We start from the raw sequence: 20,803 nt of genomic DNA, 5'->3' as shown, positions 1-20,803 counted from the left end.
TCCAGACAGAAACATTTACACAGACAGAAACATACACAGCCTTATATACACAGCAAACATATAAGGCTAAAATTTTGTTTAAATATAAACAAAAACAAATTTCCTCCAGTCATGACAGCAGTTTGGACTCAAACAGAATCAGACATAAAGCTGGAGTTTTCAAGTCATAGCCAGCCTTTAGTAGAGGATACTTTTTCCATCTGTCCTGGCAAACATGAATATGATGCTCCACAAATTTTGAAAAACTTTTAAACTTGGTGGACTCTGTCATTGAGTAGATACTGTCATACGATGGCTCACATGTTTGCACTGAAGTGAAGTGTAAGGAAACCATGTGCATGCAGAGGAGCGAGTAATTGCTGGCATATTGTGAGTGACATTTCCCAGAGAGGGGTAAAACAAGAAGGGAGGTTAAAAAGCAGGGGGGTGAGGGTTGTGAGTGACAGTGACACTGACACCATTAATCTCCCTGACAACATCACCTCAACTCTAAACAGACGGGGGTGGCTGGTAAGACACCTAAAGAGAAAAAGTGAGATAGACTCTGAGAAAAGGAAGTGGATGAGTTTGGTATCTGTTTTTTTTTTTTTTTTTATAATTGTGTGTGTGTGTGTGTGTGTGTGTGTGGGGGGTGGGTTTGTGTGTGTGTGTGTGTGTGTGTGTGTGTGTGGGTGTGTGTGTGTGTGGGTGTGGAGGGCAAAGCCACACACGTGTTCCAGCATCCATGTACTGCATGTGATCAACTTCTATTGCAGTAGCCTTAGCAAGATCTATCTACTTTGAGAGTTGTGATTTTATGCAAAGAGGACCAAACTTAAGCCCCTTAGTAGTTTAATTTAATCAGAATCTATTAATGATTGATGTAAGTAACCCCTGCAGCATAAGACGCAGAATTAAAATAGAAACATTAATATTCATTGTCCACAGCTAAATTGCTTATATGCATATGTACTGTATATGTAAGGTCCAAATTTTGAAAATATATGTGGCTCTTCCTAACACCCCACTTTTTCTCCACACATTTCCTCCGTTTTCTTTGATGAACTGTAATTGTTTTTCCTACTCATCCCTCTCCTTTTCTTCTCATAGGCGGTGGACTTAGACCTCTTCTCCAATGTCACATATCGGATCAAGACTGAATCGGCCAGACAGCTGTTTTCTCTGAACCCTGTCACGGGGGAGTTAGCTGTGCTGCAGACCCTGGACTTTGAGGACCTGGCAGCTATGGGCATGGGGGCCTCCTACACTTTCCAGGTGGAAGCTGTCGACCAAAGAGGGGTCATGCCCCCAGGGCAGGCTACCATCACTGTCCGAATTACGGTAAGAGCCCCCGGATAGTCAGCCCACCTCAACCTCTCAGTGATCTATTCTCCTCAATTTATGCTCATTGTCCCTCAGGAGCAGCAGCACTGGCAGTGAATATGTGGTGACTCATTAGCAGAGTTTTACAGTAATAATAGCTCATCCAAGCCATAGTCCAAAAGGGGATTGGAGACATTGGAGACAGTATTGCACCTGTGCTGCTTTTGTGATATGGAATTCTGTGTTATTCCATTCAGTGCAAAAGCTGAATGCACTTCCTTGTAAAACATGTTCTGGCCTCCCAACCTGCTCGTCCTGGTAGCATCACCAGGACAAAGAGAAGTTGATGGATAAGTGTTTTTGCCTTGCACACCATGCTATTTCAAATCTGAATGAATATTAGCTTTGTGACAGTAATTATGCCAGGTTTTTCAAGAGCTTGTATTCCCTTTACAACCTTTCAAGAGATTAACAGCTGAATCCCAACGAAAGGATTAGACGCCTTATGTTGTGGTACTATTCATGTGTGTACGTGTGCGCATTTGTGTGTGTCAATGGGGTGTGTGTTTTTGCTCTGTGAGTAATTATGCGATTCAAAATGTGTGCATTCCCATTTATCTCTTTGTATGAATTCAGTCCACCCTGAGTGAGTGCCTCAGAAGTCTGCAGAATTAGGCTCTCTATATTACACTGAATAGGAAGAAGCATCTAAGCTTACTCAAGCAGGCTCACTGCCTGGCCTGCCAACCTGTAGATTGAGTTTTTCTTCAAGGACAAGCTTTGTTGCAGTGTCCGTGCTGCCACCCAGGAACTGTGTTTGATAGGATATGGCATTGCACAGCTACTGATATTACTATTTGAAATGGCAGACATGAATTAGAATGAGCCTAATGGCTTCACGTAGGCTTCTCGGGGACTCAAAGTTGTAGTTGATTCCACTGCTTCCATTTCCTTCCTCAAATAACACCTCCATAGGGTTATTTGAAGTTGTTTGTGTGTCATTTCCCCTTGTATTGTTTTGTTGTTGTCTCTTTCATCGGATGCCTTGCGGTGATGGATTGAGTGTCCTGCGTGTCTTGTTCCGCATGAGTCTCCCAAACTTTTTCTTCTATTCATGTACTTCATAAATGTAAGACAGACACCTTGTGTTTGTTGGTACGTGTGTGTGTGTGTGTGTGTGTGTGTGTGTGTGTGTGTGTGTGTGTGTGTGTGTGTGTGTGTGTGTGTGTGTGTGTGTTTGTGTGTGTGTGTGTGTGTGTATGTGTGCATGGATGGGTACGTAGCACATGCATGTTTCCAGCAAACACGAGTGTGTCTGTGCTTGCATCTTGTGAACACTTGCGACACAAGGATCAGGCTTTGTTGTTCAAAGTAAGAGCTGGATCATAGATTTTCTGCTAGGGAACACTAAACCTGTGTATAGATCAAAGTGAGGCTGGCCTCCACCACTGAGTTTATAGAACACATGCTGGTGCCCATAGCTCAGTCAAAACAGTGGAAAGTAAAGAGAAAATCCATGAGGAAGGAAGAGCAGGCTCCAGCAGTTATACTACAGAGCTAACCTAATTCTGAGAGATATGTGAATAGCTTATTGAGTTTTCATTCTCACAAAGCAAAGCAAGGGTGTCACAGTTAACATGATTTCATGTTTTGCAGTCCCATAAAATGGTCGAGCTCTGCAGTGCATTATTTACAGCGGGAAGGTGATTAAAAGCAGTAGTGATGTTAAGTTCCCACATGTGTTCTGGGGAGCACAGTATACAGTATATCACTGAATCCCAAAACCATCGCCTAAAGGGGTAGAAAAGACAAGATAACAGATCACTCTCTTTTCCATAAAATGTCAGACTATACATTGAAGTAGGTCAGAAAACCTTGTTCATGGCAATGCACCATAAGGGTCCTTAATAGGGGTGCACAATTCAGAAAATGTCACGATTCGATTCAATTCAAAATCGATTTTCGTGTAAATGTAGTTACTTTTCCCATGTGATTGCAGTAGACATACAATTTAAAAGAAAAGAAACACAACAAATTAAATGTATTTGTTTGATATTACTTTATATGTCTTCATACAAAAATAAAAACTTTTGCAACTAAAAACTGCAAAGTGCCAAGCTTTGGCCAGCTTTCAAATACATTTAATTCAAGTATAAAATAAAACTGTTAAATAAAAAGAGCTTTTCGTTCAGAGTTTGGTGGGAGTTTAGAGCATTGAAAGAGAGTGCGTTGGTTGACTGGCATGTTAGGTACTTTAGGTTGTTGTTCGTCCACGTCTTTAATGTTAATCTCTAGGTGATGGCGTACCCTGTGAGTTCTCAAGTTTGTGGTGTTTTCAAAATACTTAACTTTCGCTTTGCAAAGCCTGCATATAGCATGATTCCTATCAAGTTCCGTCTTCCCCTTGTGGTTATAAAAGCCAAAATGTGCCCAAACTCTCGCCTTCAATGAGGATGGAGCAGGTTGAATAATTCTTTCTGTGAGGTTTGCCATTGTTTGCGCCGACTAAACTACTTCTGCTGCACTCGTTCTTCTTTTGATTATAACAAGTGCCCAGGCGTCAGTGTGAATTAGACGCAGCATGATTTATGGGAATGGCGAGCTAAACTTATTTTAGGACAATAGTATATATATAAAAAATATGAATCGATTTTTGGAATTCTATGAATCGATTTTGAATTGGTAGAGCTTGAATCGCGATACCAATGTGAATTGATTTTTTTGCACACCCCTAGTCCTTAATATTCAGGCTCCATTCTCTTGAGATTTGTTGAGCGAATTCTTACACAATGTGTTTTTTAGTTTTAATCAGCATGCCACAATACCTTTTTTTAGGGTCTTATTTTATATTTAAAATTTAGAATATGGATGGATTATTTTCACCTGCAATGGTGTGACTACCTTAAACAGTATGTATATGTTTATATGTGATCACATTCAGCTCAGATGCAAAGTTTGTAAAGTAAATGGACAAAGCCTGGGGCATGGTGAATTACTGCAGTGGGAAATTTTGCCTGAATCCACAATATCTTGCTGGAAGTGTTAACTGAAATCAAACAAAGCAGCAGCTGCAAAATCTGCACAGCATGCAGACAGCATCAGCAAAAGTAGTAGTAGCAGAATACATTGATAAATGTTTTTGACCCTTCTAATGCCTAATCTGATATGTCACCCATGCAAGATCTCTCCTGCTGGTTCTCTCTAACCTGTTAAACTGCAGGAGTGTATCTGAAAATGTTGTACTGTGCTGACTAAATCACATTTTATAACCAACACATAACTGATACACCTATCTCTTTTTTGTGTTTAGGACATGAATGACTTCTCCCCCATCTTTACCCAAGACCTGTATACAGGCTTGGTGGCACCCAATGCGGAGAAAGGAACGGTCATCACAACTGTTTTTGCTAAGGACCAAGACCCACCAGTGAGTATAAAGAAAAAACATATCACACTTTAAATTTATATTTAAAACATGCAATTTACAGAGCATTGGTGGTAAAATGTCAAAGCACAAAGAGCATGTTTACTCCATCTGTGTCTTTAATAAAGGTTGCAGAGATGATGTGCTCTCATAACATCAGACAATTTCAGCCATAGCATTCCACACGATGCATTTTAAAGATGTTTCCAATGCTTTGATGCTCTCATTAGCGCTACAGTGCTGTGTGTATGTATTGTAAGGGGGTCTTGTTCAGCCTCATCGCTTGTATGAGTCATCTATCAGTTGCCTCAGACAGCTTCATGCTACCTCAATATAGCAAAGCAGGTTCTCCTGGGACTGGAGCTATGAAGATTTTTTTTTTATTATGGAATCTGCAAACCAAGAAACAAAATGACACAAAGCAGAAGAGAACTTTTGACACCCTGTTGAGACAAGAAATTATATGACTAAGAGGAGCTAACACAGGAGCAATGGAGAGGGGGGGGGGGGGTTTAGTCTGTCAATAGCATATTATTGTTATTTTTTTCTACATCATTCCCTTCAGCTTAACTTCTTTTATTGGCAGTGCCACCCCCCTTAATATTTTATTGCACTTGGTCTCACTTCTTCACTTTCTTTTTGGTTGTGCTACGGAGTTATTTTTTTTTCTTTATAGACACTTCACCAAACCAACATTTATCTCTCATACTGTAACACGTATTTTTTAAAAATTTCACTGTCAAGAAAAGGGAATAGGGAAACTCTGCCTTGCCTTAATAGCTTCCGGCTCTAAATGTGTTTTTCAGTGAAGTCCTGAATGGCTGGACTCAATGCTTGTTATTAGTGCCCCCCTGCTGATCTCACCAGGGCTGGGTGAGCTGTACTCTGTGCCGCACGTAAACGCTGGGGGATGTAGATGCCTGTCAGTCCCAGCTGTGGGTGGTTAAACATCTCCAGAGTGCCATAGCGACTGCTGTACATCTCACCTCTCCTCTCAGAGGGAGACTCTCCCTCCTCCTGCTTTCCCTGCCCACCCCCTCTCCACCTCACAGTCTATGCAGCTATAAAATCATTCTCTTTAATGTGAACCTTTCCCCTATACAGGATTTTTTTTTCTGAACTGTTCTTATAGAGAAATTATATGCGGTGGAAAATACCCAACAGTGCTGAGGACAAATTTGTAAGTAGGAAATTATCATTATGTTCCCATGAGCACAGTGGCAGCGAGAGAGACATGGGAGTGATTTGGGAAAGTGGTTTGACTGACAGAAGGATAAGATCTTCTAACAGGAGCTGACTAACACAGTCTCTTATTGACCTGGATTTGTGAGCTCAAAGTATTTTATTGACAGCATGCCTGTCATAGACACCTCTAGTGGAACAGAGATTAGGCTAGTGCTTGCTAAATACACACACACAAAGGTGTGAACACATCCTCTCTATTACACATGCTCAGAAAATCCTGCGCACACAAAGAAAGAGAGAGAGGAAGAGACTCGCTCTGACTTGTAGTCTTGATGCGACAAACATGAGCCATGTTTATTGTATATTATAAGGTTATAATGATGTTAACCATTTCTTCTCCTATTTTTTTCTACATTTTAGAAATTGGGCACAATATATATATATATACACTTGTACCTTGGGAGAAGGGATATGAATGTTTTTTATAAGTCCTAACACCAGCTGTGGCTCAGGAGGTAGGGCGGGTCTTTCAATCACAAGGTTGGGGGTTCGATCCCCGTCCCCTCAAAGTCGCAGTGTCATTAAGCAATACAATGAACTCCCAGTGGCTGATGGGAAGGCCAGAGCCTTGCATGGCAGCTCTGTCACATCTGTGCATGGATGTGTGTGAATGGGTGAATGAGAGGCAAAGGCAAGGCTTTGTCCGGTAAGGTAGAAAGGCGTTAAATAATTGCAGTCCATTTATTACACAACTATATCACTCTAAATGAGAGGAGATCACCATGGAGACAAATGTTCCTGGAAAAAAAGCTTTATTCTTCGGCCCAAGATTTGTAGAGTTTGTTATTTGTGACTGAAATGTAAAGGTTACTTTTCTTCTGCGGCATTGTTCTTCACAGCAGAGAATGTTTAGTCTAATGATTCCAATTACTTTAGTAGTCTTTTAGTAACTAACAAATTAAATCCGTTAATTACTCATTTCACAACCCTACCAAATTTTAAGTTATATTAGTGTGTTGGCTGTGCTGTCTTTACACCCTCAGCTCAAGTTTTGCTTTTGTGTTGTTTATTTCTAGCATGATTCAGTGCTTCTGAGCTTGTTCTTTAATTCATGAACTGGCTTTTTTTATACTAGAACTGGATTTTTATTAAAAGAAATACAAGCAAAACAAAACATAAAAAATGCTTTATGTTGCAATAAAGAAAGCATTATTTAGATGTGAAGTGCTAAGCACTGTATGTCTACATTTTTGTTGATGTTCTGCAATGTTAATGACACAGTGAGGTCACTCCAGGATTGGACATAAAACATTTATAACCTGTGAGTCAAACAACAGACAAGAAAGGTGTTGTACAGCTGAAAATATCTGTAGACATAGACAGACTGAGATCTTACTGTAACTATAGTTTATTTAGTACTTGACTCAATTCTGAGCCACTGTGAGTTTTTGTAAGAACATCTACTGTCAAATCTGGAAACCTCAATGCCACAACATAGGGTTTTGCACAGTGTTTTGTTATGAGTAGTCTATATTGCCACTGTTTGATTTACGGGATAGTTCCGGTGCTGCTGGAGGTTCCGCCAGATGTCCCTCATTTTCAGCCGGATGTCCCTCACCTTCCTCTTTCTTTCTGTTGGATTTCTAAACATCATCCGAGCTAGAACCAACAATCAAATTGTAACTCTACAGCCATTTCAATTCCAGAGCTCACCTCACATGTTCAACCAAAACAAGTTCTTTCCCGAGGCTATTTTGCAGAGGCACCGTACCACTGCCGCCCAAGACGATTGTGATTGGATTAAAGAAATGCCAATAAACCAGAGCACGTTTTTCTCCTATCCAGGAAATGTTGTGTGGACTAGCCAGACCTTTTTCCGCAGCGCTGTAGGTCTGATGATATTATGTTATGTGTAAAGGATATTGTCTTGTTATTGGTTATTTGTTGGTATGCTTTTGTATGGTCCTGAAATTCTAAAGCTAAGTTGGGTGTTAAAAGGCAGAGTGGAAGGGAATAATAACTACAGTTTGGCTGCTGCTACTTAGTTGACTACAATGTACAATGACCAAAGTACATTTAACTTTCTCTGCTGCAATCACTGTAGATGTCTTGCCACAGAAGCCGCTGGATTTGATTCTTCTGTGGGTTGAGTTTTTTATTAGTAGCCCTGTCCTGACATCTTTTCCATTTCATGTTTGAAAACAAGTTGAAGAGCTTTTAGAGATGAGGCCCTTTTTCTGAGAATCCCTTTAGTGAATTTGCTCAGATAGTTTTGTAACCTCTTAGAGACACATTTGTGTGAGTAAGCCTCCCGGGGGATCCACTGCTACTACAGGATTTACCTCTTTCTCTAGCACCAGGTTTTTACCCCATCCCTGGGGAGCAAAATCAGTTTAGGCAAGGGAGCAGAGCTTCAAAAAAGCTTTTAAAAAAAAAATCTGACTACACTCGAGGTCCAAAGAGATGAAACTGGAAAAAGATGAGCTATAGAGATGATTAGTAATCAAGAACCGTGATTAATCTTAATCAAAGGGTCATATTAAAGTCCAGGCTCTCGCTAATAAATGTAAGTGTGTTACTCTGGAGACTAGAGGGGTGGGTTTAATGGAGATGTGTTTTATTCCAAATGAAAGGGAAGAGGTCTGAATCAATGAATAACAGTGAGTTTACATTAGGCTGTCTGATGAGGAGAGAGAAGAGTAAGACATTAGGGTAATTATTGAGGTTACACAGAGAGAAGAGCAACCTTTTCTCAATTAAACCACTTCAGCTCTTTCGTATGATAAGAAAATAAAATGTAACAATACTAGAGTTGTATTCCTAAGCAAACTATATTGCTACACCTCTATGGCTTGCATACATTTTACAGAACCTAATTACTTTGACACACCCATTCAGCGTCACGGTTTCATTTAAAAATGTGAAAGGTGGTGTCCAGATAAGTGGATTGATGTGGCTCATGTTCTTCTTTCTCCTTCCTCCAGGGTACTCCAGCCAGTTTTGTCCGCTACAGAGTGGACCTGGACAGGTCGCCATACAGTGGGAGCATCTTTGGTGTGGAAGTGGAAACTGGAAGAGTCATCACTAAGGTCAACCTCAATGAGGAGCCCAGTGTCACCTTTAAGGTGAGTGGCGGTGAATATCTGCTGTTTGTATTGCCGTTGTGTCACTTCTAAGATGTTAATGTTATTCTGTTATTCAGTCAAAGACACGATTTATAGTGAATGGTTATATAGTTAGATTTGGGAGAAAAGGATTTGCTCTTTGAGGGAGCGTTAGGTAATCCAAGCTAATCCCCCCCCCTTAATAAACACATACATGAACTAGCACTGGGCGATATGGCAATTAATATCGTCAACATGATACAAAAATGTCCATTGTGGCCGAACTGCGTACAGCAATATTTACGTATATAGTAGGACACTTTACAGAAAAGTGTACAAAATACTTACATTAGCTAACATTTGTCATGAGTTAATGATAATGATGATGCTAATAATGATAATCAGGGCACAGGTGAGTATAATTGATGATAACACTATTATACTTCATAATCATTATTAAGATCTCTTCCTATATCACAAATGCAAAGTTCTAGGTCCTATCTTCTTTTCATAGTTGATGTTTAGTGCTCTGCCATGCATGTTTTAGTGTGCTGTAAGTTTCAGTGAAGATCAGCGGATCTGACTTTTTAAAATCTAAAAACAGGGCATTAATACTGAATTGTCTCAGTGATCATGTCATTGCTTCTCTCATGTCTGTGACCAGTGATATTGAGTTATTTTAATCAATTAAACAAATTCACTCCCAAGTGCTCACATAAAGTTTTTTTACCAACTTAAGGTGACCTTACATAGGCATATCTCTAATTGCGAACAGAGGACCAGGTGCTTTGGGATATTAGGTCCCTAATGCGGATGTGCCGCTTACACTATGTTGTCTGGCTACCTCTATGCTCTGTCTCTTTTTTGTTTTTCTTTCTCAGTTTTTTAAGAATTTGTCTGTGTTTATTCTCCTTCTGCCTATCTCTCCCTCTCTGCCGCCCCACTCCCCCCCCTGCTTCCCCCAGGCTCCATTCTCCACAGTCTATGAATGTAGATCAATACATTCATACTTGCTCTCTGGGAGCTTTGCAGGCTGCTTGCCAGATCCTATTTTGCTAGTCTGTCTTTATAAGGATGCTGAACATGTCTAAAAAAAATGCCTGGCAACCTCAGAAAGGGAATTATTTGTGTAGTGAGTAAAAAAAATAAAAATAATTTTGTGCTTTTCATTTGCATGTTTGTGTTGCTTATGTGTGCTCTCCTGCCCACTGCAGTTGTTTGTTATAGCCTATGATGATGGGGAGCCGGTGAAGTCTAACAGTACCTTGGTGGAGATCACTGTTCTTCAGCCTTCCCGCATCCCAATCTTCACCCAGGAAGAGTACAGGTACGTCTACTTGACACTTTGTTGTTGCAGCTGCCTCTGCCGGTAAATTCACACATCAAAGAGCAGCTAAGGCTGCAGCGCCAGACAGGGAGAGACAGTGAAAAAGGCTGGAGGAAGTGGACAAAGTAGCTTAAAAACACCTTGACACACATGTGGACACATCTTCCATTCAGCTTCTGTTATACTTTGATTACTATTTAATCACTAAGTAAATAATATATTCTACCATAAACTGCAACAAATGGCTGTGAAGTTACTATTCTTTATGCATTTGTCGATTTGTAATAACTAGGGATGTAACGGCATGAAAATTGAACCTCACGGTTATAGTGACCAAAATGATCACGGTTTTTGGTATTATCGCTGTGTTTTTAAGTGTGTTCAATATGTTCAGAAAGCACTGATAGGACTACACAAGCTGAAATAGTTTCAAAAAGTGTAAGAGTGTTTATTATATTACAAAAATATAGGCAATAGGCTTGTAAAAACGATTGAAAAATGGCTACTGAAACACCGGCCCGCTGTAGGGTGTCCGGTAAAAAACAGATATGTCTGACTTTGAGATCCAGGAAGATTTATTTACATCTCGAACATGAAGTTGTATTTGACGTTACATGTGAATTTGGATGTGGTTCTGAAATATAAGCAAATAATAATGCACATTAATAAGCATCTGACTTACTATAAACATTATTTACCAAAACTAAATGTTATAGCCACCAGCATATAACAAGAAACAATACTAAGAATTACATTCATTTCTCTGTAATAATTAACATAAATGTAACATATTGCTCAGTAATACAAACTGAAAATAAGCCACATCTATTACAGCACACAATACCCATAACGGAGCAAACAGTGTAATACACCTTTAATAGCAAAGCATGTGTCTCCACAGCACTAGTCTGTTTACTGGCGATTGCACCTTGCTAGCAAATTGCCCTAACACAACCTGAATATCAACACGTGGCTGTAATATTAAACAATCTGCACATCTATCAGCTATGCAATAAGAAACACAGCAACAGCAATATTATCAAGGCGATAATATATCTCTCTCTCTCTCTCTCTCCAAATAAATGTCACGTCGTAACACGAGCTAAACCACATCGTAGCAGAACACTTATTGAAATATGAATAAATAGGTAAGTTTAACAAGCTACAGAATAGTTTTAACTTATGTTCTGGGCTACACACATAACTTCAACAAGTCAGAAAACGGGAAAAGAATGATAGAGAAAAAAGTACGTTTACAGCTGCTGTTCTGTCCCCTTCTCCTGTGTGAGCGTGAGTGATTGGCAGGAGATCAAAGCGATGACTCTCATCACATCATCTCAGGAGAGCGAGCAAGTGTTACTATGGCCTTTTTTACAAGGCTGATAAATGTCCTGAGCGCTGTCATCTCCTACTTCCCCCTTGATTCCAACTTCAAGAAAAGCACGTTGTAGGCCACACAGTGCGCCCGTGCGGCAACTTCAGGAGACTTGGATGAACCTGGGAACATGCGGTTTCCACCATGATATTTTAAATGAAAACGGTAGGCTAATTGTTATCATCAACATTTTTACCGTGGTTTACCGTTACACCGGTAATCGTTACATCCCTAGTAATAACTATGGCTCGTTATTATGCTCACCCAGTGAAGAGGCCCCAGTTTATATTCTGTGATTCCATCTTTATCATGCTGTATTTTCCGTGCATGACTGATTAATGACTTTCGAGTATAAATATGCATTAGAGCTTCGGGGTAGATGCTGCGGATCATCACTGCTGTAAACCACATTTTTGTCTCTCTAAGGGTAAAGCCGGGCTTTCCTCTGAGTTTATTATAGTCTCTTTTGACGAGACAAGTGTTTAGACTGTTAAACTGGCAGAGAAAGATGCAGGATGAGGGAACATAACCTGTATTGCTCTGAAATGACTGGCTGCTACACATGCAATATACGGCTCTACAGGGCCAGGGCTGAATGGAGATTGTCTGTACTGATGGTACTGTGACTCAGCAGGAGGCCAAGAAGTCATTTATAATTAAAATATAATCATGGATTTTTAACATCATTTTAAACACCAGCTGGAAGCTGCTTTGAAAAATCTTCCATGATGAGTGAGTACTAGCATTACAGTTCCTGTCTATTTTGTTGTGCTGCAGTAGGTACCTGTCTGCGCTGTTTAGAAGACTATAGCCAGGCTGTGATAACCTGACTCCGCCAGATGGATTGCTTCGCATTTGCTCGGCATATCCATCTGGGAACTTTCCGTTGGAGAACTTTTGGGAAGGGGCGAAAATACTGGTTAGCTGATTGGATAAACCATCTGTCTATTGGTGATAGATGGGCCAAATCAACCAATCAGATCAAACTCTTGCCGAAACCAGTCGGGAGAAGAGCAAAAACATATTTTCCTCAGAGAAAAGCTTCCAGTGCCGTTTTTTGCTCTTCTTTCAATGAAGGAATACTTTCTAATTCGGATAAAACTTGCGCGATAGCTACACTCATCTCATCCGTGGAAGCTGCCATGTTATTTAGACTAACAGTCGCTTCTCGTTGCGTCACACCTAAACCCGCCTCAAAACCAACGCTGATTGGTCCGTCGTTTGGCGACGGCTCCAAATTTTCTCTATCTCAAGATGCCAGACTGATCTGCGAGTAGAAAACTGGAGCTCGCGAGATTAGGACGAGGCTAAGGCTGTGAAGCTTCAAGGTCTGATGGCAAAGTTGCCTGGAACAATGCAGTCTCTGGAACTAGTAAAGCTTGTTTTAAGTGGAATGATTTACTAACTTGTATGTCTGTCAAAGTAGGAAGTCTTGGCAAACTATCTTCTGTAACTGAATTCAATATGCCTTTATGCATAAGACAGGGCATGTAAGTCCTTTCCAACCTGTCAAACCATCAGTTGAGGTGTGTTTTTTTTTCTTGTGCACAGGTATGCCTTTCTGCCCATCTCACTTCCTTTTGTGGATGTGTGCCTGGTTGACTTTGTGTGTCTGTATTTCTGGGTACTTGTGCATTTCATAATACAGATGAGTGTGTGTGCATTGCATACATCTTTTGTAATCCAGTACTTTGTGTGTGTGCTCACGTTCTCCCGTTGCTCAGCCATATTCAGTTATTGATACAGCGGCATAGCCGTTGAAAGTCCATTGATTAGCGCTTTGAATGAGTGCGCTGTCTGACACACACACACACACAGAAGGTCGGGACCATAGGCACAGACCTCTGTAGGGTGTCACATTGACAGTGCCAACCACACGCAGTAGCAGGCCTGCTGTAAATTGTGAGCCATGAAAGCATTAGCCAGGTGCTTGAGCATCTCCTGCTGGAAGAGGCTCTCTCCAGTGGAGAGCGTCCAATCTGCTCGCTCTCGATGAACGGTCTCCTCTCCTCATTCCTCGACTCTATCTCTCCCCATAGTCCTCTCCCTGAGGAACCTTCTGAGCACAAATCACTCTCTAAACATCCACAGAAGATCTCGTCTGTCTCTGTAAAGGCAGTTAGTTATGGCAGCAATCAGGTAAGCTATGCCTACAGCTCCAGAGCACACAATTAAAACAACACTGCAGGGCTTTGGCTGACTTAATGATTTCTGCTCCTGCTTTATGGTGGGTCCCCTCCATCTGTCAGGGGGAAATGAGGGGCTGCTAGTCATTGTTTGCTAAAATAAATTGCTTATACCAGAGTTGCTCCTGTAGCAGCATGTTGCCACTTGCTTTTCAAAAGGTTTGAGCGAAACACCTTGTGTTGTTTCCGTAGAAATACAAATGAAATGTTTAGAATTTCACAACCACTCCAAAACAATTTTTTTTAACTGGATTAAATAATATTGTTGGTATTAATATCAAAGCAAATAACTCAGATAATGTGAAAGGTTGCTAGTGCTGAACCTACAGAGATTTGTTACCTATACTGTAGCTTTACACAGCTGTAAACCTCTTAGCTCACCAAATGGACTATGATATGAGTCTAACCGCCCTCATCAACCACCCAAATATTACTGCAGTATAATACTGGAGTGTACGCTACCAGTCCAGCATGAAATGAGCACTACTTGGTGAATAAAGTAAATAAAAAAGGGGACAAAAAGGATTGTGAATATTGAACTTACATTTGTCAAGTGGCCAGAAATGAGCCCAATGGAATCACCATGTGGCTCTGTATGGGCGGTAAGAGTGGTCGAGGTTAGTCAAAACAAAACACAGAAACGCAGCATTCAGTTTTTATACACCAGATATCTGGAACAAACTTGAGATCTGCTCCAATTCTTTTCTTTTAAATTAGGACTTCTTAGGATGTCTTTTCTGTTTGCCACTGCATTTTATTAAGTTAAACTTGGGATGATGTATTCATATCTTGCACAGCACGGTAATTTTCATTCTACCGTTTGATTTGTCTTATTCAATTTTTGCTTATTTTTTATTTTGTTTTTAAAGTTACTCCTTAATCCTATTTAAGTGTATATTTTTATATTGCCTTGTGTTTCTTTTACATTAATCTATTGGTAATGCCTTTCTGTCAGTTGTCTTGTTGTGCCTTGTCTTGCCTGTGCAGAGTTAGTCATGTGATGTCATTGTTTGATGCAGCCAAGTGAGAAATTCCGAGCGGATCTACCTGTTAATTAAAACACAGCGGGACTGTGGTCATGTATTAATGAGGTTGCATAGATGTATTAATGCATTAAAGATAAGTAATCATGCAACTGCTAGTCAAAGATCACATGATGCAGGTTTAACTTATTTTCTAATTATTTAATGCCTTTTATAATGGCTTATTTTTTATGTTGAATATGTGAATTAATTATAGCTAATGTGCATGAACAAAGATATTACGTTTTTGGACAGAGTTCTTTGTCTAAAACGGAGGAGGACATTTTGGAGCCCTATCCTTAAACCACTGTAAATGGATCATTTACATGGAACTCACAGACACAACCCTTTGGGGAAGTCTTTATCACTGGGTACATGGGAAGGGAATGAATATTTATTTTCCTCTGTGTGTATGGCTGGAGATGAGGAGGGGTAAACCGTTTTCAAACATGGTCCCACTTTTTGAACTCCCCTCTCTTGTACTGAGGTTATTTCTCTGGCCCGATGTTGCAAACCTGTGGTCTGAGCAGTTTTACTTGCTGCTTATCTCCCCTGCAGCACTTCCCCTTCTAAATCTACTCTAAATCACATGAGACTTTTGCCTCACCGCTCCTGAGTATGTCATTTTGCTCTCCTTGCTTTCACCCCCACCCCCACCCCCTTCAAGCCCCAACATCCCCAGAGTTTTGCCTCTTAGCTTATATCTCTCTCTGTCAGTTTCTTTCTCACTTTGTCTTCCTTTTGCTTCTCTCCTTACTGTACCGTCAGTAGCCCTTCATTTTCTCCTCAGACTTCTTTCTGTGTGGGTATGTGTGATTCTTTGTTCCTGTGCTGACACTTTGATTTGTGCATTTCTCAGTATAAAGTCCACACTTGACTGGTGTAAGCTTTGTGCTTAGTCTAACTAAATGACTCTTAGTTATGTATGACAGTACAGCAACCTCTTTTGGTCTAAACAGTTATTTGTTTTGAGTGCAATTCATTAAAACACATTTCACTGATATAATAATAGTATAATAATTTATTTACAGCACATCTGTGTTTTTGTATAGTATGTTTTCAGATAGTATACTGTACATCATATAGTGTATCATAAGAGGTAGGTGTTTGTATGTTACTTCAGTAACGTTATATATAATTTAGGAGTGAAATGTCACGCCAATATTTTGTTCACTGTAGTCACAGGCAGCAGATGTTGTGCTATACCTGTCGCATTAATATGCAGTCTGGCAATCCTGAGAAGAGCACCAAAGCCCATTATTGAGCGATGCTTTTTGTTATATTGTTAGCATAGTAAACAGTGTCAACAGTGAGTATTACTATGATCAACAACATGCTGTCACTACTTATGCATGTTGCCCCACTAATTACATGGCTTAAGGGACAGTATGCTAAAACAGCTGTGTAGGCATTTTGTTTTCTCATCCATGCATACATGCACATAAAAAAATAATTCTTAGAGGTGCCTTTTGTATGGAATAGAGATACAACTTTGCTCAGCCTTGAGACATAGCATTTTTATATTTCTCCATTAGACAGTGTTCCCCTTGGCCATTTATGTGTATGTCAGTGGCAATAGCTCACACTGTGGAATATTATACAGCATGTCTCTTTCCTGCAGTTTCTTGATGTTTACAGACCATGGAGACGGCTGTGTAAATTTTCTGTGGATGTCTGACCCCAGTGTGACCATTGATTTAATGTTCTCAGTGGTCTGACTCACAAACGACTGCACAGTACCTGAAGTAGACATATGTAGCTTGAAATACCAGCCACATTGGACTACACAACCATTAGACACTAATCAAAAAGCAATAAATTACTCCTCAAATGAAGAGAGAAAAAAACATTGCTGCTCCTTTTAGATGAATTAAAAGGAGGCAACATCTCAACTCTGTGCCCTCCATCAACTTTTCCTGACATCTGGAGGAAAATAGCAATCGCATTTTTAGAGGAAAAAATCCATCCATACCTCATTTCCAATTAAGACAAGGCTGTAATTCTCACCTAATTAGGCAGATAGCATGCTTTCATAGCATAGATCTCTTTTATTAGCAGCCTTCTTGCAACTTTTGTCTTGCCAGACATGTATACAAGTGATAGACGTGCTCACAGCCTAATTATCTATGCTCATTGCCAGGCATGTAATGAGTTAGCTGTAAACCCTTCAATGTGCTCTCCTGCACACTGCCTTCATGCCTCACTGCAAACATTCAAAAAAGCAACCTCGGTCCTCTCTTTTTCTTTTTATGTCTCCATCTATCTATCATTACATCTTTCCTCTTCTGAATCACAGCTAAAAGGTGTGGAGCGATATCATAGTTCTGAAGGGCATGATTGATTTTCAGCCGCAGGTTTGAATCTGCTGCCCTGAACCTCTAAAGCACCAGGAATGCACTGACCTTTCACTTGTCTCTGCTAAGTAGGCAGGCATCACTTGGCTGTCTAACAGCTGCCGAGTCACACTCAATGCACACATCCCACATATCAGCAAAAGGTCGGCGCTGAATGCCATGGAAGAAAAGCAGTACAACCTATTATTAAAGGTGAACTTTCCAAATAATTACCAGTGACTTTAAACGGTATGTATGGATGCAAACTATCTAAAACAGTGCATGCAGCTGTATGATTATGTTTTTTTGTCTTTGGAAGTTTTTGAACAGCTTTTTCCAGCCAGAAGGTTCAGTTGTTACATTATCCGATATTACTAAGAGTGATGGGGAAGCAGGACATTATTGCATGAGATGTTGTGCAACCTTTGGTACAAATGACTCTCTCTTACATTCAACATGTCTGCTCTCACTAGTGCTTAATTGTGCCATTCAAATAAATCTTCCTCTATAATTCCAATTCCAATGTTAACAGTACAAGGGATGATAAGCAACAGAGGAAATGTGAGGGACAAGTGCAATTTAAGGGTTTTATTTACATAATGCCCATGACAAACACATAATTTTACTCATTTAGCAGTTAACAGGGCAAAATATTGCAGCTCTCTCTAGTCTAGTAGGAACTGAAAGAAATTGAGCTACAGTGCAGGCATGAGTAATGAACACGCTGACCAGACTCTGAACACAAAAGAGGGGACTAGGGAACATACTTACTAAAGTAAAGGGTGAACATTAACTGTAAGTAGTTGATCTGTTTAACTACTTTGCTCTGTGATTTAAGAACAGAATTCATGTTTGATAAAATATGACAAAAATGACATTATTTCTTAAGTACTTAGCTTGTTTGAACTTGAAAACTACTATTATGAACATCACCCAATGACAACATCAAGTTAAAATGAAACAGTTCGGGGAAGCACTACTCGACCTATGCACCTAATGCCACATTAATGCCATATTGGAGTTTTCATAAATTCAAATTTCCGACTCGTAAAAAGCATTCACGTCACTATCCAAGTCCTTAATTACGACAGATTTTAGATATATCTGACAGGGCAATTACTAATGTGGAAGTGCCTGAACATCAGCCAGAGTCTGCTGTTTAAAATATAATAGATATTGTGTTGTATTGTCAATGTACAGTATTTTAATCCTTACACGACCTTCTCTGTAATCATACAACCACCTTGATACATGATTGCTCACTAGTTTAAAATTAGAATTTGTCCAATCTCTGCCATTCCTTTCCATAATATGTGAACATGGCATAAGAGACATGTGACTGGGCCCTTACTGGAAACATTCAAAAGGGGTTTCTATTATTTGCGGTAGCCAGTCCAGCACACAATTTATGTGACTGATATGCCCTGCAGCATTCTGCTACTTAGAGTACTAATGTCTTTCTGTGGGTCAGGCCTCCAGGTGTTGGTGTGGTGGAACAGATCATTTGGGCAGGAGCAGTAATTTGACAGTAAAACATGCAGGATGGCATCAGTACCTACATGGCACCGCGTGATATCACACTGCAAGCCTCAATGGCTGGGCCAGTTTGGACAACACTCATCCACCAATGTCCAAACATTTGCTGGCCAGGTTGCCTCTTGTGTGCTAAATAACCCAGTGGATGAAATGTGAAGTGATGTCCTGTGGGCTGACATGGCTAAGCTGGCACAGAGTGGTACCACTGTCTGGCTGCATAGTGAATGTTGTTTCTCTAGCTTTGCTAATGTTTTCAATCTTGCCCTCTAGAAGATATTTTTGATTGAAGCGCTTTTTTTTTCTTTCAACTCTGAGAAATGGCTCACTGTGAATACAAAAGAAGCTCTGGGTCTGGTGTGGCATGATAAGTGATCAGAGGAAGAGCTCAGGGAGGAACATGATCAGACGAGGGGTTGTAAATATTTTTTTCTTGTTTTATAGAACACGAGGATTTAATGTGAATACTTGCTAAAGCATTCCTTCATGTCAGAGGTGTTGGATTTCTGATATGTTTGGTTTGTGAGCACCAGAGTATTTTTTGCAGAATCCTCTTAGCAAGTGTGAGTCAGCAGCTCATAAATATTATGTGCTTATGTCTGCTAGCGTTTATTTGGTTTAACTGAAAGCATTTGCTGGAGGAGGTGATGAATTGTTCCTTTGTACACAATTTTAGGAATTTGAAGAAGCCTTGATTGGTATAGATAAAACGTGTAATAATAGTTTTGAATTGAAGTAACTAGGGATAATGTTGTGTTTGAAAGCTGCAGGGCTTTCATATTTAGCATAGGCTGTGCAGTGATGGGAAGCTGGAAAGAGAAATTTGCACTTAATGCATTACAAAATATCCACTTTTATATGAGCATTTGATGCAGAATGATCTTTGATAGTAATGCTTAAGATATCCAGACAATCAACATGCAATCATCTTTTTTCTTCTAAAGCTAAACATCAAATATCTAACAGTACACCTACATCGATGTCACTTTACAGGACATGGAAATTATAGTAAAAGTAATATTTTTGATATTAACACTGAATCAAATGACTCCCTGTACTGTGAATGAGTTGGTACTGCTGATCCTACTGAGAAGCAACCACACTTAGAGACGGTAACCACAATTATTTTGCTCCCGAACATTTGTAGTTAAATGGTGAGTTCACCTCAAGCACAATAAAACATATATTCACTTATCCATTATGGTATTTGGCCATGTGGGCATGTTTGGTTTTGTGTGCCGAGGTTTTGAGTTGACATATCTGCCTTTAGATTTCTGCCACCACCACAATACATCATGAAAAACTCAACAACAGAAACAATGTCTCTGTTTCTCTGGGTAATCAGCAGACTTCACTGTGGACAGATTTAATCAGAACTATAATTTTGTGGTTGTAAATATCCTCAAACATACACATACAAGACTTGCCCTGCACTCTGATAATGTACATGCTCAAAAACAAACACATACACACCATAAAAAGAGCTGTCCATGTATCATGCCCATATCAACACCTTTTGTGACAGACAGATATCATTTTTTATCTACCCTCACACTTGACACTTTATTATAACGTACATGGATTTTTTTTTTTATTTCCATAACAGTTTTGTATTTTTGCACAGAGCTAATGTGGAAGATGTGTGCTTATGCATCCTTTTATTAAGGGGTAATGCAATTTAATCTGTACTTTCTGAAAGGCAACACTAATGCAGTAACCTGTGCAATTGTTTTTTTTATCCACAATGGCAGTAGTATAATGATATTCTGGGTAGAGGATTAACTCTTGACAAATAAATGCCTTTGTTATACCCTGGCTGTTAGACCCTGTATTATTTTCCAAAACCTTTTGAATATCTTGACTGGTTTCAGAATCTCGTAATAGCTCTTTTTATCTCTGTTTCTCGTTTACTTTTCTCTCCTCCTTGGCTTAGATTGTTACAATACAATACAGTTTCCAACCTCTGGACCTGGGATGTCATGATTAAATGCAATACTTAAGTATTGAGCCAT

At 39.8% G+C, this 20,803-nt stretch overlaps 1 protein-coding gene across 8 annotated transcripts in view; it reads left to right on the top strand.

The window, feature by feature from the left end:
- Window positions 1-20,803, top strand: part of pcdh15a (protocadherin-related 15a) — a 231,131-nt gene that overhangs the window by 167,795 nt on the left and 42,533 nt on the right. For all 8 annotated transcript variants that reach the window (XM_039783228.1, XM_039783227.1, XM_039783223.1 and 5 more), the window contains 4 exons: window positions 1,090-1,320; window positions 4,613-4,729; window positions 8,896-9,036; window positions 10,230-10,342. In XM_039783228.1, the coding sequence (XP_039639162.1) occupies window positions 1,090-1,320; window positions 4,613-4,729; window positions 8,896-9,036; window positions 10,230-10,342 (602 nt within the window). The remainder of the gene's footprint in view (window positions 1-1,089; window positions 1,321-4,612; window positions 4,730-8,895; window positions 9,037-10,229; window positions 10,343-20,803) is intronic.

Source organism: Perca fluviatilis, chromosome 19 (genome assembly GCF_010015445.1).
Source record: "Perca fluviatilis chromosome 19, GENO_Pfluv_1.0, whole genome shotgun sequence".
Lineage (NCBI taxonomy): Eukaryota > Metazoa > Chordata > Actinopteri > Perciformes > Percidae > Perca > Perca fluviatilis.
The sequence above is the reverse complement of the archived record's forward strand: the minus strand, read 5'-3'. Positions and strand labels throughout refer to the sequence as shown.